Source organism: Clytia hemisphaerica, unplaced genomic scaffold (genome assembly GCF_902728285.1).
Source record: "Clytia hemisphaerica strain Z4C2 unplaced genomic scaffold, Clytia hemisphaerica genome assembly, whole genome shotgun sequence".
NCBI lineage: Eukaryota > Metazoa > Cnidaria > Hydrozoa > Leptothecata > Clytiidae > Clytia > Clytia hemisphaerica.
In genome coordinates, this window is record NW_027104383.1 from 366,168 (window position 1) to 381,675 (window position 15,508).

At 33.7% G+C, this 15,508-nt stretch overlaps 2 protein-coding genes across 6 annotated transcripts; both read left to right on the forward strand.

Moving 5' to 3' along the window:
- Nucleotides 1–1,408: 1,408 nt before the first annotated feature.
- On the forward strand, nt 1,409–7,897 carry LOC136819201 (uncharacterized). Of its 4 annotated transcripts, none has more exons than XM_067075412.1 (16): nt 1,409–1,742; nt 2,285–2,393; nt 2,945–3,166; nt 3,532–4,840; nt 4,984–5,037; nt 5,155–5,214; nt 5,405–5,467; nt 5,637–5,678; nt 5,908–5,958; nt 6,094–6,138; nt 6,274–6,318; nt 6,454–6,498; nt 6,592–6,703; nt 6,991–7,069; nt 7,287–7,318; nt 7,696–7,897. In XM_067075412.1, the coding sequence occupies exons 4-13, from the start codon at nt 4,471–4,473 to the stop codon at nt 6,696–6,698; spliced, it is 882 nt and encodes a 293-aa protein (XP_066931513.1). In that variant the 5' UTR covers nt 1,409–1,742; nt 2,285–2,393; nt 2,945–3,166; nt 3,532–4,470; the 3' UTR covers nt 6,699–6,703; nt 6,991–7,069; nt 7,287–7,318; nt 7,696–7,897. The 4 variants fall into 4 exon arrangements, with proteins under 4 accessions (XP_066931513.1, XP_066931515.1, XP_066931514.1 ...); XM_067075414.1 differs by having other exon boundaries at nt 2,945–3,067; XM_067075413.1 differs by having other exon boundaries at nt 2,285–3,166.
- Nucleotides 7,898–9,914: 2,017 nt separating this feature from the next.
- LOC136819203 (uncharacterized) lies at nt 9,915–15,277 on the forward strand. 2 transcript variants are annotated; one of them, XM_067075416.1, is made up of 16 exons: nt 9,915–10,057; nt 10,507–10,597; nt 10,929–10,969; nt 11,153–11,215; nt 11,426–11,484; nt 11,773–11,808; nt 11,942–11,983; nt 12,142–12,302; nt 12,439–12,528; nt 12,770–12,835; nt 13,105–13,199; nt 13,343–13,445; nt 13,927–14,032; nt 14,146–14,207; nt 14,429–14,524; nt 14,740–15,277. In XM_067075416.1, exons 5-16 carry the CDS (start codon nt 11,475–11,477, stop codon nt 14,878–14,880), a joined length of 1,008 nt encoding a protein of 335 aa, XP_066931517.1. In that variant the 5' UTR covers nt 9,915–10,057; nt 10,507–10,597; nt 10,929–10,969; nt 11,153–11,215; nt 11,426–11,474; the 3' UTR covers nt 14,881–15,277. The 2 variants fall into 2 exon arrangements, with proteins under 2 accessions (XP_066931517.1, XP_066931518.1); XM_067075417.1 differs by lacking the exon at nt 10,507–10,597.
- Nucleotides 15,278–15,508: the final 231 nt, after the last annotated feature.

Below are 15,508 nucleotides of genomic sequence, written 5' to 3' on the forward strand. Positions count from 1 at the left end.
GTGTTCGTTAGTTAGTTCGTTAGTACGTTAGTTACCAACTTTTCTCGAGATTGGCTCATTCAAATTTTCTGATTTTTTGCACAAAGGTGCATTACTATAAACCCTCGAATGTGACAGAGCCCAATTTTCGAAAAAGAAATTTTTCCGGCCGCTAGAACCGGAAATGTCCCGAAAAAAGCGGTTTTTTGAGATTTTCTCGAGATTTTCTCATTAGTTTTTTGCGATTTTTTGCACATAGATGCACATTAGTACTGCCGAAAAGGTGTCGAAAACCGTTTGTCGAAATAAATTTTTTTCCGGTCTGTAGAACCGGAAATGTGCCGGAAATCGTCGTTTTTTTCACATTTCCGTCACATTTTTTCAACTTATTTAATTGTTTCTTTACAGAAAAATGTTCTTTATGATGATGCCCAAAACTTAGCATCGTTTGATTTCCAAAAAAATCATCCTTTGAATCCGGAACTCCTTAAAAATCGCCGGAACAGCCGAAAACCGGCGTAAAACGGTTTTCCTTCATTTTTTCAACTTATACTCGACAGATTTTCATGATTTTTCGCACAATGATGTAAAATGGCAATGCCCAAAATGTGACGGAGCCGAGTCTGATTCCTTGAAAACGGAATTTTCCGGGCGGAAATACCGGAAATATGCCGGAAATCACAGTTTTTGGGTATTTCGGTCAGCATTTTAGAAACAGTAATGGTAAAGCTTTTAGACGTATTTTTATGATTTTCACAATAAACAAGGGTACAAATCCATGGTAAAAGCCATTTTTCGATACGGAACTGTTCAAAAATTACCGGAAATAGCCGAAAATGCTAGAAGAACAGTTCTTCCAACATAAATTCAGGAGCGGGTCAATATTTTTTTCTGATCTGAAATTTTAAACCTCCACAGATGGATCTGCGGACAACTTTAGCCGAAACTCCTTGACGTTTCCGACTTCAATTGCACGTTAATTGATTTCTCCGTTCCAATAGATATATAAATCGAAATTTGAAATTATACATTACTTCCATTAAATTCTAATTATTCGTTTTATAAATAGGTAGGTCCATTAAAGTATTACTTGTTTCTTTTGTAAGAATTGTAAAGATTAATATTGTAGGACATTCTTTGAAATAAAACACTTGAATATTTCATATAATTTCCCAATTACTTAAGATTTTTTTACTTTTTGCTCATCATGCTTTCATTATTTTTGAAAGATTTTTTACTTTAATTTGACCTTATTTCTGAACGTTATTAGATTTGGACATGTGTGTGTTCTCCAGATTTGAATTTTTCCTGATTTTTCACTTTTTTTGTCATTTTAAGCCTCAACATTTGAAATTGTTCTTATTAAAAAAAACAGTGAAGCAATTTTATATCTTCTATTTACTTTAGATTTTTAATTATTATTCTTTTTTGTCTAGTTTTGATCAGATCAAATGTTCCCTTCAAGTAAAATTTTCATCTACTATTATCATTATGGAAGAACCAGAACCATCAAATTTTTATGTTGGTGAGACTTTTACCAGCTTGGAAGATTTAGAATCCAAAATCAAAATCTTTCAGCAAGAAAATTTTGTTCAACTTTGGAAACCCGATTGTCGTCTTTTGGCATCTGCAATTAAGGGTAATCGACTGAGTAAAGCAAAGAAATGTGCTAACAAAAAATTAGTTTATTCTGAAGTGAAATACTCATGTGTTCATGGTGGGCAAAAATTTACTTCACGTGGAACTGGTAAAAGAGCTTCCTAGTAAGTTTGATTATTATCTTTCGCTACTGTAATCAATTTTCAGCCTTCTAGGATTATTCACACTCAACGCTATAATTAAGCAAAAAAAACCCAGCAATATGGAGCTTGGATTTCGTCATCCCCCCGGGTGGGGGGGGGTACTAGGGCAAAAAAAGGTACAGGGAGGCTCCGCTGGTCAGGGTACCTTTTTCACCTCCACCAGTCCCACATAGGGTCGCAAAAACACCAAAATAGAAAAATCAGTCCCTTGTAGGGTAGCTATTTTGGAAATTTTGGGACAAAATCAGGAAATTTTGAGAAAAGTTGGGAATTTTAGTCCCATTCAGGGTCACTTTTTTTGCAAAAAATGAGTCCCATGTAGGGTCCACTTTTCGAACCTCAGCGGAGCACCCCTGTCGGTCGGCAAGGGTAGTACCCCCCTCCCGGGCGTCATGCTAAATGATATCCTTTCAATGGAATTAGTCTAATTTCATTTGCTTGGTTTCCATGTTAATAACAAAAAAACAGCGTGACAACTTGATTTTGGTTTTGATTTTTTCTAGTACTCTGAAGTCAGACTGCCCATTCTTCGTTAGGCTAAGGTTATCCAAGAATGGCCAGCATTTGGAAGTCAAAGAAATTCTTAATAAACATAACCATGATCTCAATGAGGTAATAAAGTTATTTATCAATGATTTGTATAACCGGACTTGTTAAACAATTTCAATTAGTTTTTGTTTATAAGTTGCAAATTTTAGAATTGGAATTTTTCCTTAATAGGTCAGCAATCTTTGCAAAAAATAGAATCCATGTATAAAACTTACTTGCCAGTACCCGGCATCGCACATTGGTTGCTGAATGCAATTAAAGTTCTTTGGATGCTAAATTTTGTCCCCCGAGAGTTATCTTTCCCCCTTCAAAGCATTTAATAATTATCTTAAACCTTTTTGTGTTATGTGGTGCAATACCAAAAAGAAGGTAACTTTATTAACAGAAATATTGTTGGTATTTGTAACAAAAACATTCAATACAATGTAATTGTTTTCACAAGCTGAAAGAACTTTCATTATCTTTGTTAAAAAAAATTCAATCCATCAGAATCCATCCAAGCACCAGAGTAGGTTTCAGTGTATACCATGAAAGTGTTGCAAATCTGATGTCCAATTCTTCAACAATGATTTGATTTAATGTAACGCAACTACCACTTCTTTTTTTTCTGAAAGAATTTATTCAGGCATCTTCCCCAACAGAGGAGACTGTCAAATGATGAAAAAAAAAGGCAATACACATGATGGATCTCCAGGTCAACAAAAAAATGCTGAAGAACCAAATTCAAGCGGAGACTGGTAAGATGGTTCTTCTGAAAGATTTGAGTAACCTGGCGCAAAAGAGTCAGAACAAAGATACATTTGATGATGTCATAAATATGCTAAGAAACCAATATGGTATGTATTTCATTAGCTTTTTAATGAGCACAAAAATTTCCTGTATTGTATGTTTGAAATAAGCGTACATCTAAGTATTTCTTTAGTTGTTTCTGCATAAACCATATTGTCAGTATAAAGTGTCTCAAATTAGTGAGTATTTATTTTTAGTATATAAAAATCACAACTTTTTTTGCATGCCAAGATTCGCTTTCCAATATCATTCTTTGCACTTATGGAAATATGAGTCATCAGGATTTTCACATAAAGCAGAATATTGACCACTTTATTCAAGACACACTATATCAAAGTCAGATATTAAACTTGATTTGTTAAGGGAATGATGTGTAGCTTATTAGTGACGATGACAACCTTCCTTCTTTTAGGTTGCACTGTGGAAATGAACGTGAGTGAAAATGGAGATTTTATCGGGCTCTTCTTTCAGGACGAGGTAATGAAGAAAGATTTTGCTTCATTTCCAGAAGTCATGTGCATTGACGCCACATATAAACTACTGGAAATTCGATTACCAGTGTATATATTTTTAGTGGAGGATTCGATGGGTCTCAGTGAGGTAGTTGGGGTTTCTGTTTTGGTCAATGAGATGAAAGAGACAATCGTCTGGCTTATCGATACATTTAAAAAGCTGAACCCCAGTAAAGTCAGAGTTGTAATGGCAGATAAAGATTTTAATGAACGTGACACCATTTCAAAATTATGGTGTTGTCCAGTGCTAATTTGCCTTTTTCATTCTCTCAAAGCTTTTAAAAGGGGCATAGCTGACCTAAAAATATCCAAAACCGATTCAGACACAGCCAAAGAACTGTTTGAAAAGATGTGTTATTCTTTTTCCATGGATGTTTACAATGACACGTACAAAGATTTGAAAGCTTTGGGAAACACGCAAATTTGGAATTATTTCTACAAAAATTGGCACCCAATTCGTCAGGACTAACCGTGTCAGATGTTTTAAAGCACTTCATGGTAACTTTCTAAACTCAACAAATAACAGATTAGAAAGCTTTAATTCAAAATTAAAATCTGTTATTAAAAAGTATAGTTCCTTTGAAGATTTTGTCAAAGGTTTTTTCATTGTTCTTTATACATTGAGAGGCGAGAGAGATAGTATAGTTGCCAAAGTCAGCAACAAAAAAAGGGTATTTACCAACACTACACCCTCTGAGACTGAAATTTTGATATCGTCCTACTTGACAAGCTATTCTGCAGACTTTGTTATCAAGGGATTCAAAGCTTCAGAGAATTACAAATTGAAAGAATCCAATGAGAATCTTGATCACGCTTGTACTTGCTATTTTAACAAATCAATGAGACTGCCATGTAAGCATATTTTTGCTTATAGGGCAGAAAATGATCTAAAACTTTTTGACCCTGATACTTGTGATCCTAGATGGTCTCAAGAGTATTATTACCAGCATCAGAGATTATATACTCATCAACAAGATAAAAACGAATCAACGATGAATCAACCAATCAGTGTTTCTGTATCCACGCCAAGAGACTTGAAAAAGATGAACCACAATGAAAAGTTCCGAGAGGCTAATGACGTTTGCACAAAGCTTGCTAATCTTGCATGTGAAGTTGGCAGTGATTCCTTTGAAAGAAGACTCCATCTGCTCAAAGACTTACAAAGAATTTGGGAAAATAATGACGAAACAAGCCTTCTTTTCTGGTCGGGTATGTATGTGCCTGTACAATTTTCTTTTCATTTTCTTAATCCTAGGATTGGGTCAAATTGTGTTTGTATAATATTTTCATGAATTACTTAATCATTTCGCAGACGGTTCCTACATTCACTCAACGATATTGTTTCATTATAGAACCACAGCATGTAAACAATAGCAATGGAGAAAATGCTACTGACAAGACTACTGGTAGGTTAAAAAATGTTGCAATTTGTTTTTCTTGTGGTAGGCTTTTTTGAAGTTTTTTGAAGATGTTCATTTTGAAAATCATCATCAAATGAGTTTATGTCCCTGTGTTCATTATAGAATCACAACACTTAAAAGCCATCAGGGAAAATCTAGAGAAGACTGTTGACCCACCATCTGGTAAGTTTGATGTTGTATATTTATCACCGTGTAGAATATCATTTTGTAGTTTTAATTTCAGCAAAATTTTGTATTTTGGAATTAGTCTTTTCTCGAGTTTGACAAACCCTATATTCATTCTCAAACTGACCTGAACCATTCCGATGTATAAAATTTCTTGATTGAATTTTTATTATGATTTTTACAAAAGATCCAGATCCAGAATCGGAGATATGGTTTGGAAGTCAGGATTCTCTACTAGATTCTTTGAATGGTACATCTCCTTTTATTTTGACTTTTGGTTTTCGCCTATAATCTTTTATGGTTCATGTGGTATTTTTATTTACTTGACACCTATTAAAACTTTTTAGAAGGGATAATATAATCACAAATAAGTTAAACTTATAAGATTAAACTCTTTTTTTATAACTTAACATTTTTAGAAGAGATTCGATTGGATGCTACCAATGTTATAATCAGTACAAGTGAGATTTTATTACTACATCGATTTCAACCTTTACTTTAAGTTGTTTTTTTCAACACTATCTTTTATGAGAAAAGAGAAATGGATTTGGTGCCATATTGTATTTTTAAATCAAATATTTCAAGCTCTCATACTAAAATGATTTCTTTGTTTGTACTGTAGTGAGCCTAACCAAAGGCCAGACTGTTATTGCTATAAATACATGTATTACAAATTATTTTTCCTGATAGGTTCTCAACTTCAAACGCCTTGCACAAAAGATGGATTGCAATTGCAGAATGGTAAGGAAATCGATTTTGTGTTATATTGTATTTTTTAAGTCTCAGAATGATTTCTTTGTTTAGAGTGAACGTAATCAAGGGGCGGACTGTTGTTTAAAAATACATATATTGTATTTATGTTTTTTTCTCCAATAGGCTCTCAAGTTCAACCACCTTCTTCCGAAAATGGATTGCCGAATAGTAAGGAAATTTTTTTTGTATTGTATTTTTAAATCAAATAATTCAAGTCCTCAGAATGATTTCTTTGCTCGGAACGAGCTGCACACTGTTGTTTGAAAATACATGTTTTGTATTACTTTTTTTTTTTTCCAATAGGCTCTCAAGTTCAACCACCTTCTTCCGAAAATGGATTGCCGAATAGTAAGGAAATTGTTTTTGTATTGTATTTTTAAATCAAATAATTCAAGTCCTCAGAATGATTTCTTTGCTCGGAACGAGCTGCACACTGTTGTTTGAAAATACATGTTTTGTATTACTGTTTTTTTTTCCCAATAGGCTCTCAAGTTCAATCACCTTCTTCCGAAAATGGATTGCCGAATGGTAAGGAAATGGATTTGCTGCAATAGATATATTTTTCAAATCAAATGTTTCAAGTCCTCCCAATATATTGATTTTTTTGTTATGTATTTCAAGATTATTTGGGATTGAAGATGCCACCTCGAAGGAACCCTGCTGGTCGACCAAAGATGCGCCCTGTAGGTTTACCTTACAACAAAAGAAAGAAAGCATGTTTCCGATAAGAAAGGTAAAACCAGCTATTTGAATTTTAATACTTAACTTGCACCTAAAAAGTGACCTGTGTTCAATACAGACACTTCTTTTTGTAATAATACTTTAGGGCCAAGAATTTGATTAGTAATAGTATCCCAAATTCAAGGCTATAGAAGAATTTTGTAACTTGTAGTTTTTCTCCTCCTTGACGATTAAGATTAACAATCGCGACCATCTCAAAGTGATCGACAAATTTGAATCTTTAAACAATTTAACGAAATTTTATCAATAATTCTTAAATTTGTCTTCCTCTATATATAGTTCCTGCTGCAAAGAAAAAAAAGAAATCAGACAACCAAATCGTTTTTAATGAGAATTTGTCCACAAAAACTGTTTCACGGTAATATATTGAAATAATTACGAGGATCTGATTATTACAGTACAATCGATTGTTAATATTAGCCTATAGCAAACTCTTCTAAACCCTAAATGTTTTGTTTTAGGAAAAGGCTGCCACAAATTTTTCATTTTTTAAAAGAATTGACCTTCCCATTTAATTGTAGGAACAGAAATATGTATTAAAATAACTTTAACAGTGAAAATTGTTTTAATTTCAGGGTGTCTAGTTCATCATTCAATTCAAACTTGGGTAAAAATTTAGTTTTCTATATGATACCTCTATGTAAATTGAAAAATTTAGATTTAAAAACATTTCCGGAAGAATAATCCCGCTAAAGTGTGTCCAGAAAAAAGCGGAACAGATTTAATTTAAAGAAAAATCCTCATGATTTATAGTAATATTTCGACCTAATTACTTGATTTCTTTTCTCAACAGCCTGACAAATCATCTGGGAAATGAACATATATTGATTGAACAAAGAATTTCCTTTTTTATTTTATTGTTATTATTCCAAACCCAGTGACATTAATGATTTTGAGAATCTTTTTTTCATTTAAATTAGGTCTCGTTTTTTTTGGGACAAACTTTATACACATCGTTATCAATTTTATTGTCTTATTTTTTAGATATTTTCAATTTGAAACTACCAGTTTGGGGAGGTTCACTGAATCATTCTGGTCAAACTCTTATATTTTCGGACACTTGCTTGGTAGACAGCTGGATCACTCTTTTGAAAATTGCCTTTTTGAACTGGCCACATCTTCGTACCCACAAGTCCTTTCCCTCCAAAATGCAACAAGTAATGGAACTGGTAGATGCAGACCTTTACGATGAAGTCAAACTCAAGTTTGCAGTTTGGAATAGTATACCTCTTGATAAAGGAGCAGTTAATTTTTTTGGAAATGAGCGAGCAATGTTCTTAGATCATTTATTGCCGCACGATTTCACAATCGAATCGGTTTGTTCTAGTGAGATATGCCCTCAAAAGGATTTGACAGTACGTTGTTCGGGCTACCCAACAATCACTGATGCCTCTCACTCGCACTTCGCTTTACCTCACACTCAAATCATCAATTGGTTTTTTGAGGAAGAGTCTGTTCGTCAGTGTGGAAGAAAAATGTTGCACCCTACCAATGATGACAATACGTTTTGGCAAACTAATACCGAAACAGGGTAAGCTAATGAAATACAGTACACTTCTGGTTTATTGAAAACTCGAAGCTCCAAGGGAGATGGGAATATTTACTTCAAATAACTAAAAATCTCTTTCCTGTTAGATTTTTCACTGGAAAACTATATACCTTATCGGCTCTTTTTACGCCGGTCAATATTGGCGTACTTTTTCGTCACTGACTTGATAAAGGCCGGTGTAAAAAAGGGCCGATAAGGTAGCAGATTTAAATCTATCAAGTAATGATACTAGTATCGAAGAAATAATGTCTTGCAAGGATTTCTTAATTAGACATGGTTTTACTTTAGACAACGTTATCCCTTCTGCAATGGCAGCCGAACTCACTTTCCAAGGACCTACAACGAAATGCCTGCCCTTGTTGCAGTTTCATTAGATGATGATATCAATGAAACTGGCATTAATATGATACCAGTTGGGAGTATCCCAGACAATTTTCAACATGAAAGTAATGGTAACAATTTCAAGTAAGTTTTAAATGTTTGACATTTTAACAAATATTAGATTTTGCAAGCACGGAAATTTGTGGAATTGATTTTTAAAATTGTATAGATTTAACTTTTAAAAATATCACGTGGACAAAGTGAAATCAAATGTCCATATATAGTATTTAATTTGCGGGCGACAAGTTTGAAAATGTAAATTTTCAAAAAACTAGAGGGGAATGAAGCGTTTTGACCATTTCAAATAGTTTGCGTGAATGAGTGAAACGGTTTCCCAAAAAGGCAACAACTCACAAAAGAGAAAATTCAATTCCGAAGCTGTGGGAAATCTGATCATATTATTCAATACTTTTTAATCTAGTTTTGCTCTGATCGGAATGACCTACGTTAAACTTGCAAAGAAAGAAGACAACAAAAAGCAACACGTAGACGGCTTCAGAAGAAACCGAGGCCTTCACTACGTGTGCAAAATCAAGCACAAAGATTCATGGTATCTGTATGACGGGTTAAAACCGCACGTGGAGCCCACCCATAAAGAAGCTTCATACGCAAACTTTCAAATGACCTACCTCCTTTATGGTATTTTTAAAATTAGAGGCTGATCTGAATTAGCAATTTTTTATTTGATTTTAACCAAATCTGCTTTTAGGGCGGTAAAATCTATCTTGGTAAACTTTCGTGGTTTGTAGGTTTATCGGTGTATTTGTACCGTTTTTGGGTTCTGGCTTAAAGGAGACACCTCTTTTGAGTAAACCGTGAGCGTGGTCACTCAAAAGAGAATCTCACCCCAGTTTCATAGAAAGATTCAAACATAAGCACTTGGGTTGGTATTCGGTATTCTTTAGCCTTTGATATATACAATTTCTCTATTTATTTGCTTTTAGTGATACATTCGTCAACAGGATCTACCAGTGCACATTCATCAACAGGATCTACCAGTGCACATTCATCAATCACCAGGACATCATCAACAGGATCTACCACATTCATCAACAGGATCTACCAGTGCACATTCATCAACAGGATCTACCAGTGCACATTCATCAACAGGATCTACCAGTGTACATTCATCAACAGGATCTACCAGTGCACATTCATCAACAGGATCTGCACATTCATCAACAGGATCTACCAGTGCACATTCATCAACAGGATCTACCAGTGCACATTCATCAACAGGATCTACCAGTGCATTCATCAACAGGATTACCAGTGCACATTCATCAACAGGATCTACCAGTGCACATTCATCAACAGGATCTACCAGTGCACATTCATCAACAGGATCTACCAGTGCACATTCATCAACAGGATCTACCAGTGCACATTCATCAACAGGATCAACCAGTGTAACGAGTAAATACATACCCTCTGATAACTTTGCTACTTGCATCATATGAGATTTTTCGGTCCTGAACCTGTGGCCTTGAATCCCGTGATCCCTGTCGCCCTGCTTTTTGACCCCGCCCTAATAAAAAATGGAAAACAAATTCTTTTTACTTAGGACGTTGCATTTTAATCCGGAAAATATTTGAAGGTCTGGGCTGATGACATTTTAATGCTGCTTTAAGTTGCTTTTACTTTATTTTCTGAGAGGGTTGGTAGGTTTATAATTGAAATGATGAGCTTTTCACGACAGATTTCTCATGTTTTTTGAAAATTCAGTGTAATCAAATTTTGTTTAACGTCCAATTCATTTATTTCATTCTAAAAGTTCTAAAAGCTATATTTTGGGCGCACTTGTGATGGGTTACCAAGTGCTTTTCATAACGTGACTTTTGACCTAACATACTTGACTATTACAGCTTCCACTGACAATGACTGGACCATGACGTTGACTTTGACAATGATTTTTTCAGACGACAACTTCATTTTCAGAGTTTGATAAAAACTCGTGTATGTTCATTTTAATCTTTCGTTGTTGTTTTTTTATACATCTAAGTCTTAGAATTTGAGTTTTCTGGTAACTTGCTAAACGAAACTTTGAGACTTTGGTGAGTAGTGAGATGAATTCAGGAAAATCAAATCACGCAATTAATGGACCTATTCTAAAACAACATAACATAAATTTTGCAAGACTGACGAAACAGGCTATTAATAAATTTACTCTCCATTTGATACAAATTTTAAAAAACCTTAACCTTTTTTTTCTGATGAACGTCTAAGATCTCAAATAAAAGTTGATCTGAACCTCCTTTGTATTGATAAACCCCTTTCTTTTATTCAGCCCAACCCCCTGATTTGCTGATTTCAGCGAACAATGTGCGGGTAAGTAGTTTATACATAATTTATTTTTTTTATTTTTCTCGATGTTGTCCAATGTTGTTACTTTTTATCGTTTCCTATGTTTAATGATTGATTCCCTCCCTATATAGTATATAGTGTAATAGAAGGTAAGATTAACTATTCAATATTAGAGAATAACTGTATAACCTATTTTCAAATCCACAGTCTGAAAGTTCAAGCAACCTAAAACACTTAGCAGGCAACGCGAAGAACGAACCCAATACTTGTGTAAGATTTTTTTTTGTGTATTGATTTTTCCTTTTAGATGCTATCACATCCGATTATTGAATTCAATATCTTGTGCAGCTCGCGCAAATTTTGAATAACATCGGTTAGATTTTGAAAAAAGACTGCTTCCAAAAACTAATAAATTGCAAATTTATTTGGTGATACTTCGGTTTATTGTGATAAATCAAATTTCTTTCGTTTTCTTCTAAGCGAAGACGCAGTATCAACAGCAAATATTCGAAATATCAACGTACAACAAATGATCAAAGGTAATTTACTATTGCTGTTATTGCTCTTATTTTTATCATAAAGGGTATAAGAGTACCTTCTTCTTTTTATTATAAAGGGTATAAGGGTACCTTACCTAGGAGTAATAACTGCAATGTTTTTCTCTATAATCTATAATGATATTTCACTTTCATCATATTTCAATTATGCAACAGTCTCTTTTCTAGAAATGAATGAAACAAAAATGTATGAAAAATAACAAGGAATAAAAGAAAGTAAAGTTACAAGTAAAATCTAAACCTTAAATTGAAAATAAATATTTATTCTAGATTTTGGAGTTTGCACTGATGTACCTAGATGTTTTGGTAGGTCCTTTTCGTCTAAAAAAGTTGATTTTGTTCTATACTAAATCCCTATTCCAATAAGGTAAATGCGTGTGATCACGATTTTGGGTACTGCTAATGCAGATCTGTATTGCAATATTCTCTTGTTTTTTAGATTACCCTGATTTTTGTTTCACCAACACAACGCCAAATGAAAGTAAGATGATTTTGTTTTGAAGTATTTTTGAACTACAGTATATCTGTTGTAGAATTTTTTTTTTGGGGGGGGAGTTGGTAAGGGTGATTATTGGTGGACTCTTTTCAAATAAACTCAATTTGGAAACTCTTCTTGCTAAACTATTGTATCGTTTTTAGTGCTTAAAAAGATTTGGAATACTGACGAAGCCGTTGGGATCATCATCTGTTGTATTGACAGGTTTTACATAACAGATGGGGACTTGAAAACGTTAAAATCTGGAAACCAATTGAATGACCAAGTTATTGATGCATATATTTGCCAATTGACAAAGAACTTGGTATTATTTAAATACTGATAATTGTTTCTCCTCTTGACCTTTTCGATTGTCTTCGTTGTTCATTAGCTCATTGTAGATTTATAAATGGACAGTTGTGATTTGTTTATGCTTTAACTTGCTTTTATTTTTGTTTCAGCCAGTTGAAGACGGAATTCAACACATTCAGTCCCACAAACTTACAAAACTTTTCAATAAAGGCACGATCACATTCGGTGTGAAAGAAAAGGTTTCTATATTTCAAGCTATTTCAAAATACTGAAAGAAACAACAAAATTATCATTATTGTTCACTTTTTGGCAAATATGCCACACTGATACCATTAATTTTTGTTTTCTGAAAACCAACTACCCATTATTACCATTTTGCCATTAATTAATATTTTAGTCTGATCGATTTTATCACCCTTGTACCTTTTATGTTTTCTCTACGTGCGTAATAATGGTTTATTGTCTTCAACCTTTGTACAGAAAAGCTTACAAAGTTCCAAGATGATAGTGGGTGCATGTAATATCAATAGTCATTGGATGTTTTTGGTATGTTCTATTTTCTCAATTTTAATTTCTCCTTTACAGCCTGCCAAATTGTACTACCGAGAGGAACGAATTTGTTATTTTTAAATTGCTTCGTTTTTAAACTTGTAGTCTCTACTGAGTTCGGTCCAGTGAGAACCAAAACAAAAAAAAATCACAAGCGAAAAATGACTCTGCGAATTTCTTTGTAAGTTATAATATCCAGAAAAAAACAATTCATGATAAACGAAAATCAAAATCCGCTCTTTGAACTTTTTATACGATTTACATAGGTGATTTACCCGGCTTTAAAAGAAGTCAAACTGTACAATTCGTTGGGTTTGGGACATTCCGCTGGTGTTGAAACGGATATTCTACAAAAATGGAGGTAACCTTTTTTTTACTAAGTAAATATCTTTCTCTTTAGATGCTCAAAATACGCACTATAACTCGTGAAGTAATCAATTTGTAATCATATTTTCAATATTTTTTATTCTGTACTGGCTTTAACCTTTTTCATTGAAATTTTAGGGTTGCTTGCAAAATACTTGACTTGGACGGGAGCTGGAAGATTTCTTCTCAAATCAGTGCTATGCAAGAAGACACAGTATCTCGTGGTGCATTCTGCCTTAGCGTATGTTATAGATTTTTTAAAGTTTTTTTTCTATATGGAAGACCATTGTGAATAATAAATTAGGCGAAAAGTTGAATTTACAGTTTTGAAGAAATAGTATTGCAATATTTCTACCTATCGGTAGTATCCCTTTGAGTGTTATATATATATCCACACGCTTTTGATAAGAATATACTTTATAAGAATATTCATGATGAAATTGGCTAAAAAGTTGAGAATGTCCGAAGAAAAAATTAAGAATATTTATGATGAAATGTAACCAGATGTAACCACATTCTTATAAAAAAGTGCATTCAGCGTGTCCGAAAAAAAGTGGAACAGAATTTGTGTAAAGAAAAATTCTAATGATTTTTAACCCTACAGTAATAAACTTTCCTTTTTTTTTTACTTATCGAAAAAGAACTTAATTACCCGGTAAAACCATTTTGAGAATTTTCTTCCATTAGACCATGAGCATTTTTATTTACACCATTATTTTTAGTTTGCAGAAAGTGTTGTCCTTGGGGAGCCTGTCAAGAAAGCGTTGTCGAAGAGAAATGTGGCAGACTTTAGATTAAAAATCGGACATGCTATCATCGAGAAATCAGGTAAGAATAAGTGTCAAACTTCTTCATACATTTTACGGATATACTTTTTGATTTATCAAAAATGATAGTACTTTTTTATTTATAAAAAATACTGTATTACTTTATCTTTTTAGGAGGTGGGTTATGGTGTCACAAGACATGTAGGATATGCAGAGCAGACAAGCAAGAAAACTTGGTATCCAGAATTTCATTTTTCTATACTTTCTAAATTTCTAAACCTATAACTAACAAATCAAATCTTGGCCTGTAAGAGGTGAAACCCTACTGATAAAAATATTTTTCATAGGTAAAGAAATTCTGTTTTTCGTCATTTTTATAGATCCCATCCTGAACAAAATATTTATGTACTGCACACAAATCAACTTTGTAAAATTCGTTAGCTTTTTCCCCACTTAGGTTCGATGCTTGAAGTGCATTCCTGAAAGGTATTATCATAAGAAGTGTCTTATCAAGACAAGAGAAAGACTTGCTAAAGCCAGAGAAAGACTCATTGTAAGTGTGCTTGATCTCCTAATTTCTAGTACCTTATAGTCTGGAATAAGCAGGATTGGAAAATGTTTCAAAATGTTATAGTAGAGAGGTTTTGGGGGATTATGGTAGAGGGGAGTTGGATGGGTTTCTAAAGATGTATGAGTTCTAAAATAACTTCAGTGTGCTTGGTTTCAAAATACAATTATATCAAATTACCATTATATTCCTTCTTTCAGACCGCACAGGAGATGCAATCATTAAAGGAAGGGGAAGTTTTGTTGCGGAAACGCATAGACTTGAAGGTGAAGGTGTGTCATGGGTGCAACGGATCCATTGCTAGTGGGTGGTCCACCGCACGATATTTGCATCGCACGTAAAGAGAAGAGGAAGAAGTCTGGCTTAACCAACTCTAATTCCTTCGTTCTGACAAATGTTCATTATCACCCTAGACGCTCCTGTATAAATGTCAATCCATCTTTCTTGAAAATATCGAAGGCTATAAAACTTGACCAGACCTATACAACTTTTTTGAAGGAAAATGGTATCTTTGGCTAGTAGTAGGGGGAAATTTTTTTTTTTTAAGTCGCTCGATTATGTTTTGGTCAAAGAACTTGTTATACATTTTTTGAAAGCTAACGGGTAGGGGAATCAAAATAGCTTAGATTCCAATTTTTTTTTTCGGACACTTTGGTATGATTTTCGGACAAATACGACGGTCTCAGGCAAAAATCATAGGGTCAAAAATTAATGAAAATTTTAGCTTGAGAAAACGGAGTCCTGTTGTATATTTTTGAAAATCTCTCAAAAAATTAATATTAGAGGTATATTGCGAGTATAGGTGATTTTAGTACCTAGCTCGAGAGATCGAGCTTCAAAAAGCGCAAAAACTGGACAAGACAACTGTTTATGGCTGAAAGACACTGTTTTTAAGGGTTTCTTTTCTGACCAATACAATCGAGCGACTTTACAAAATACCCTCTACTATAGTGTTGTTATTAAGGGCTC

What these genes read in the sequence shown, in the direction of transcription:
- LOC136819201 (XM_067075413.1), top strand. Translation starts at nt 4,471, where the DNA reads ATGAGACTGCCATGTAAGCATATTTTTGCTTATAGGGCAGAAAATGAT. An exon ending in AAGCCTTCTTTTCTGGTCGG is followed by an intron (nt 4,841 to 4,983) that starts GTATGTATGTGC and finishes GTTTCATTATAG; the next exon opens with AACCACAGCATGTAAACAAT. An exon ending in CGAAAATGGATTGCCGAATA is followed by an intron (nt 6,139 to 6,273) that starts GTAAGGAAATTT and finishes TTTTTCCAATAG; the next exon opens with GCTCTCAAGTTCAACCACCT.
- LOC136819203 (XM_067075416.1), top strand. An exon ending in GCCAATTGACAAAGAACTTG is followed by an intron (nt 12,303 to 12,438) that starts GTATTATTTAAA and finishes TTTTTGTTTCAG; the next exon opens with CCAGTTGAAGACGGAATTCA. An exon ending in AAGCCAGAGAAAGACTCATT is followed by an intron (nt 14,525 to 14,739) that starts GTAAGTGTGCTT and finishes TCCTTCTTTCAG; the next exon opens with ACCGCACAGGAGATGCAATC.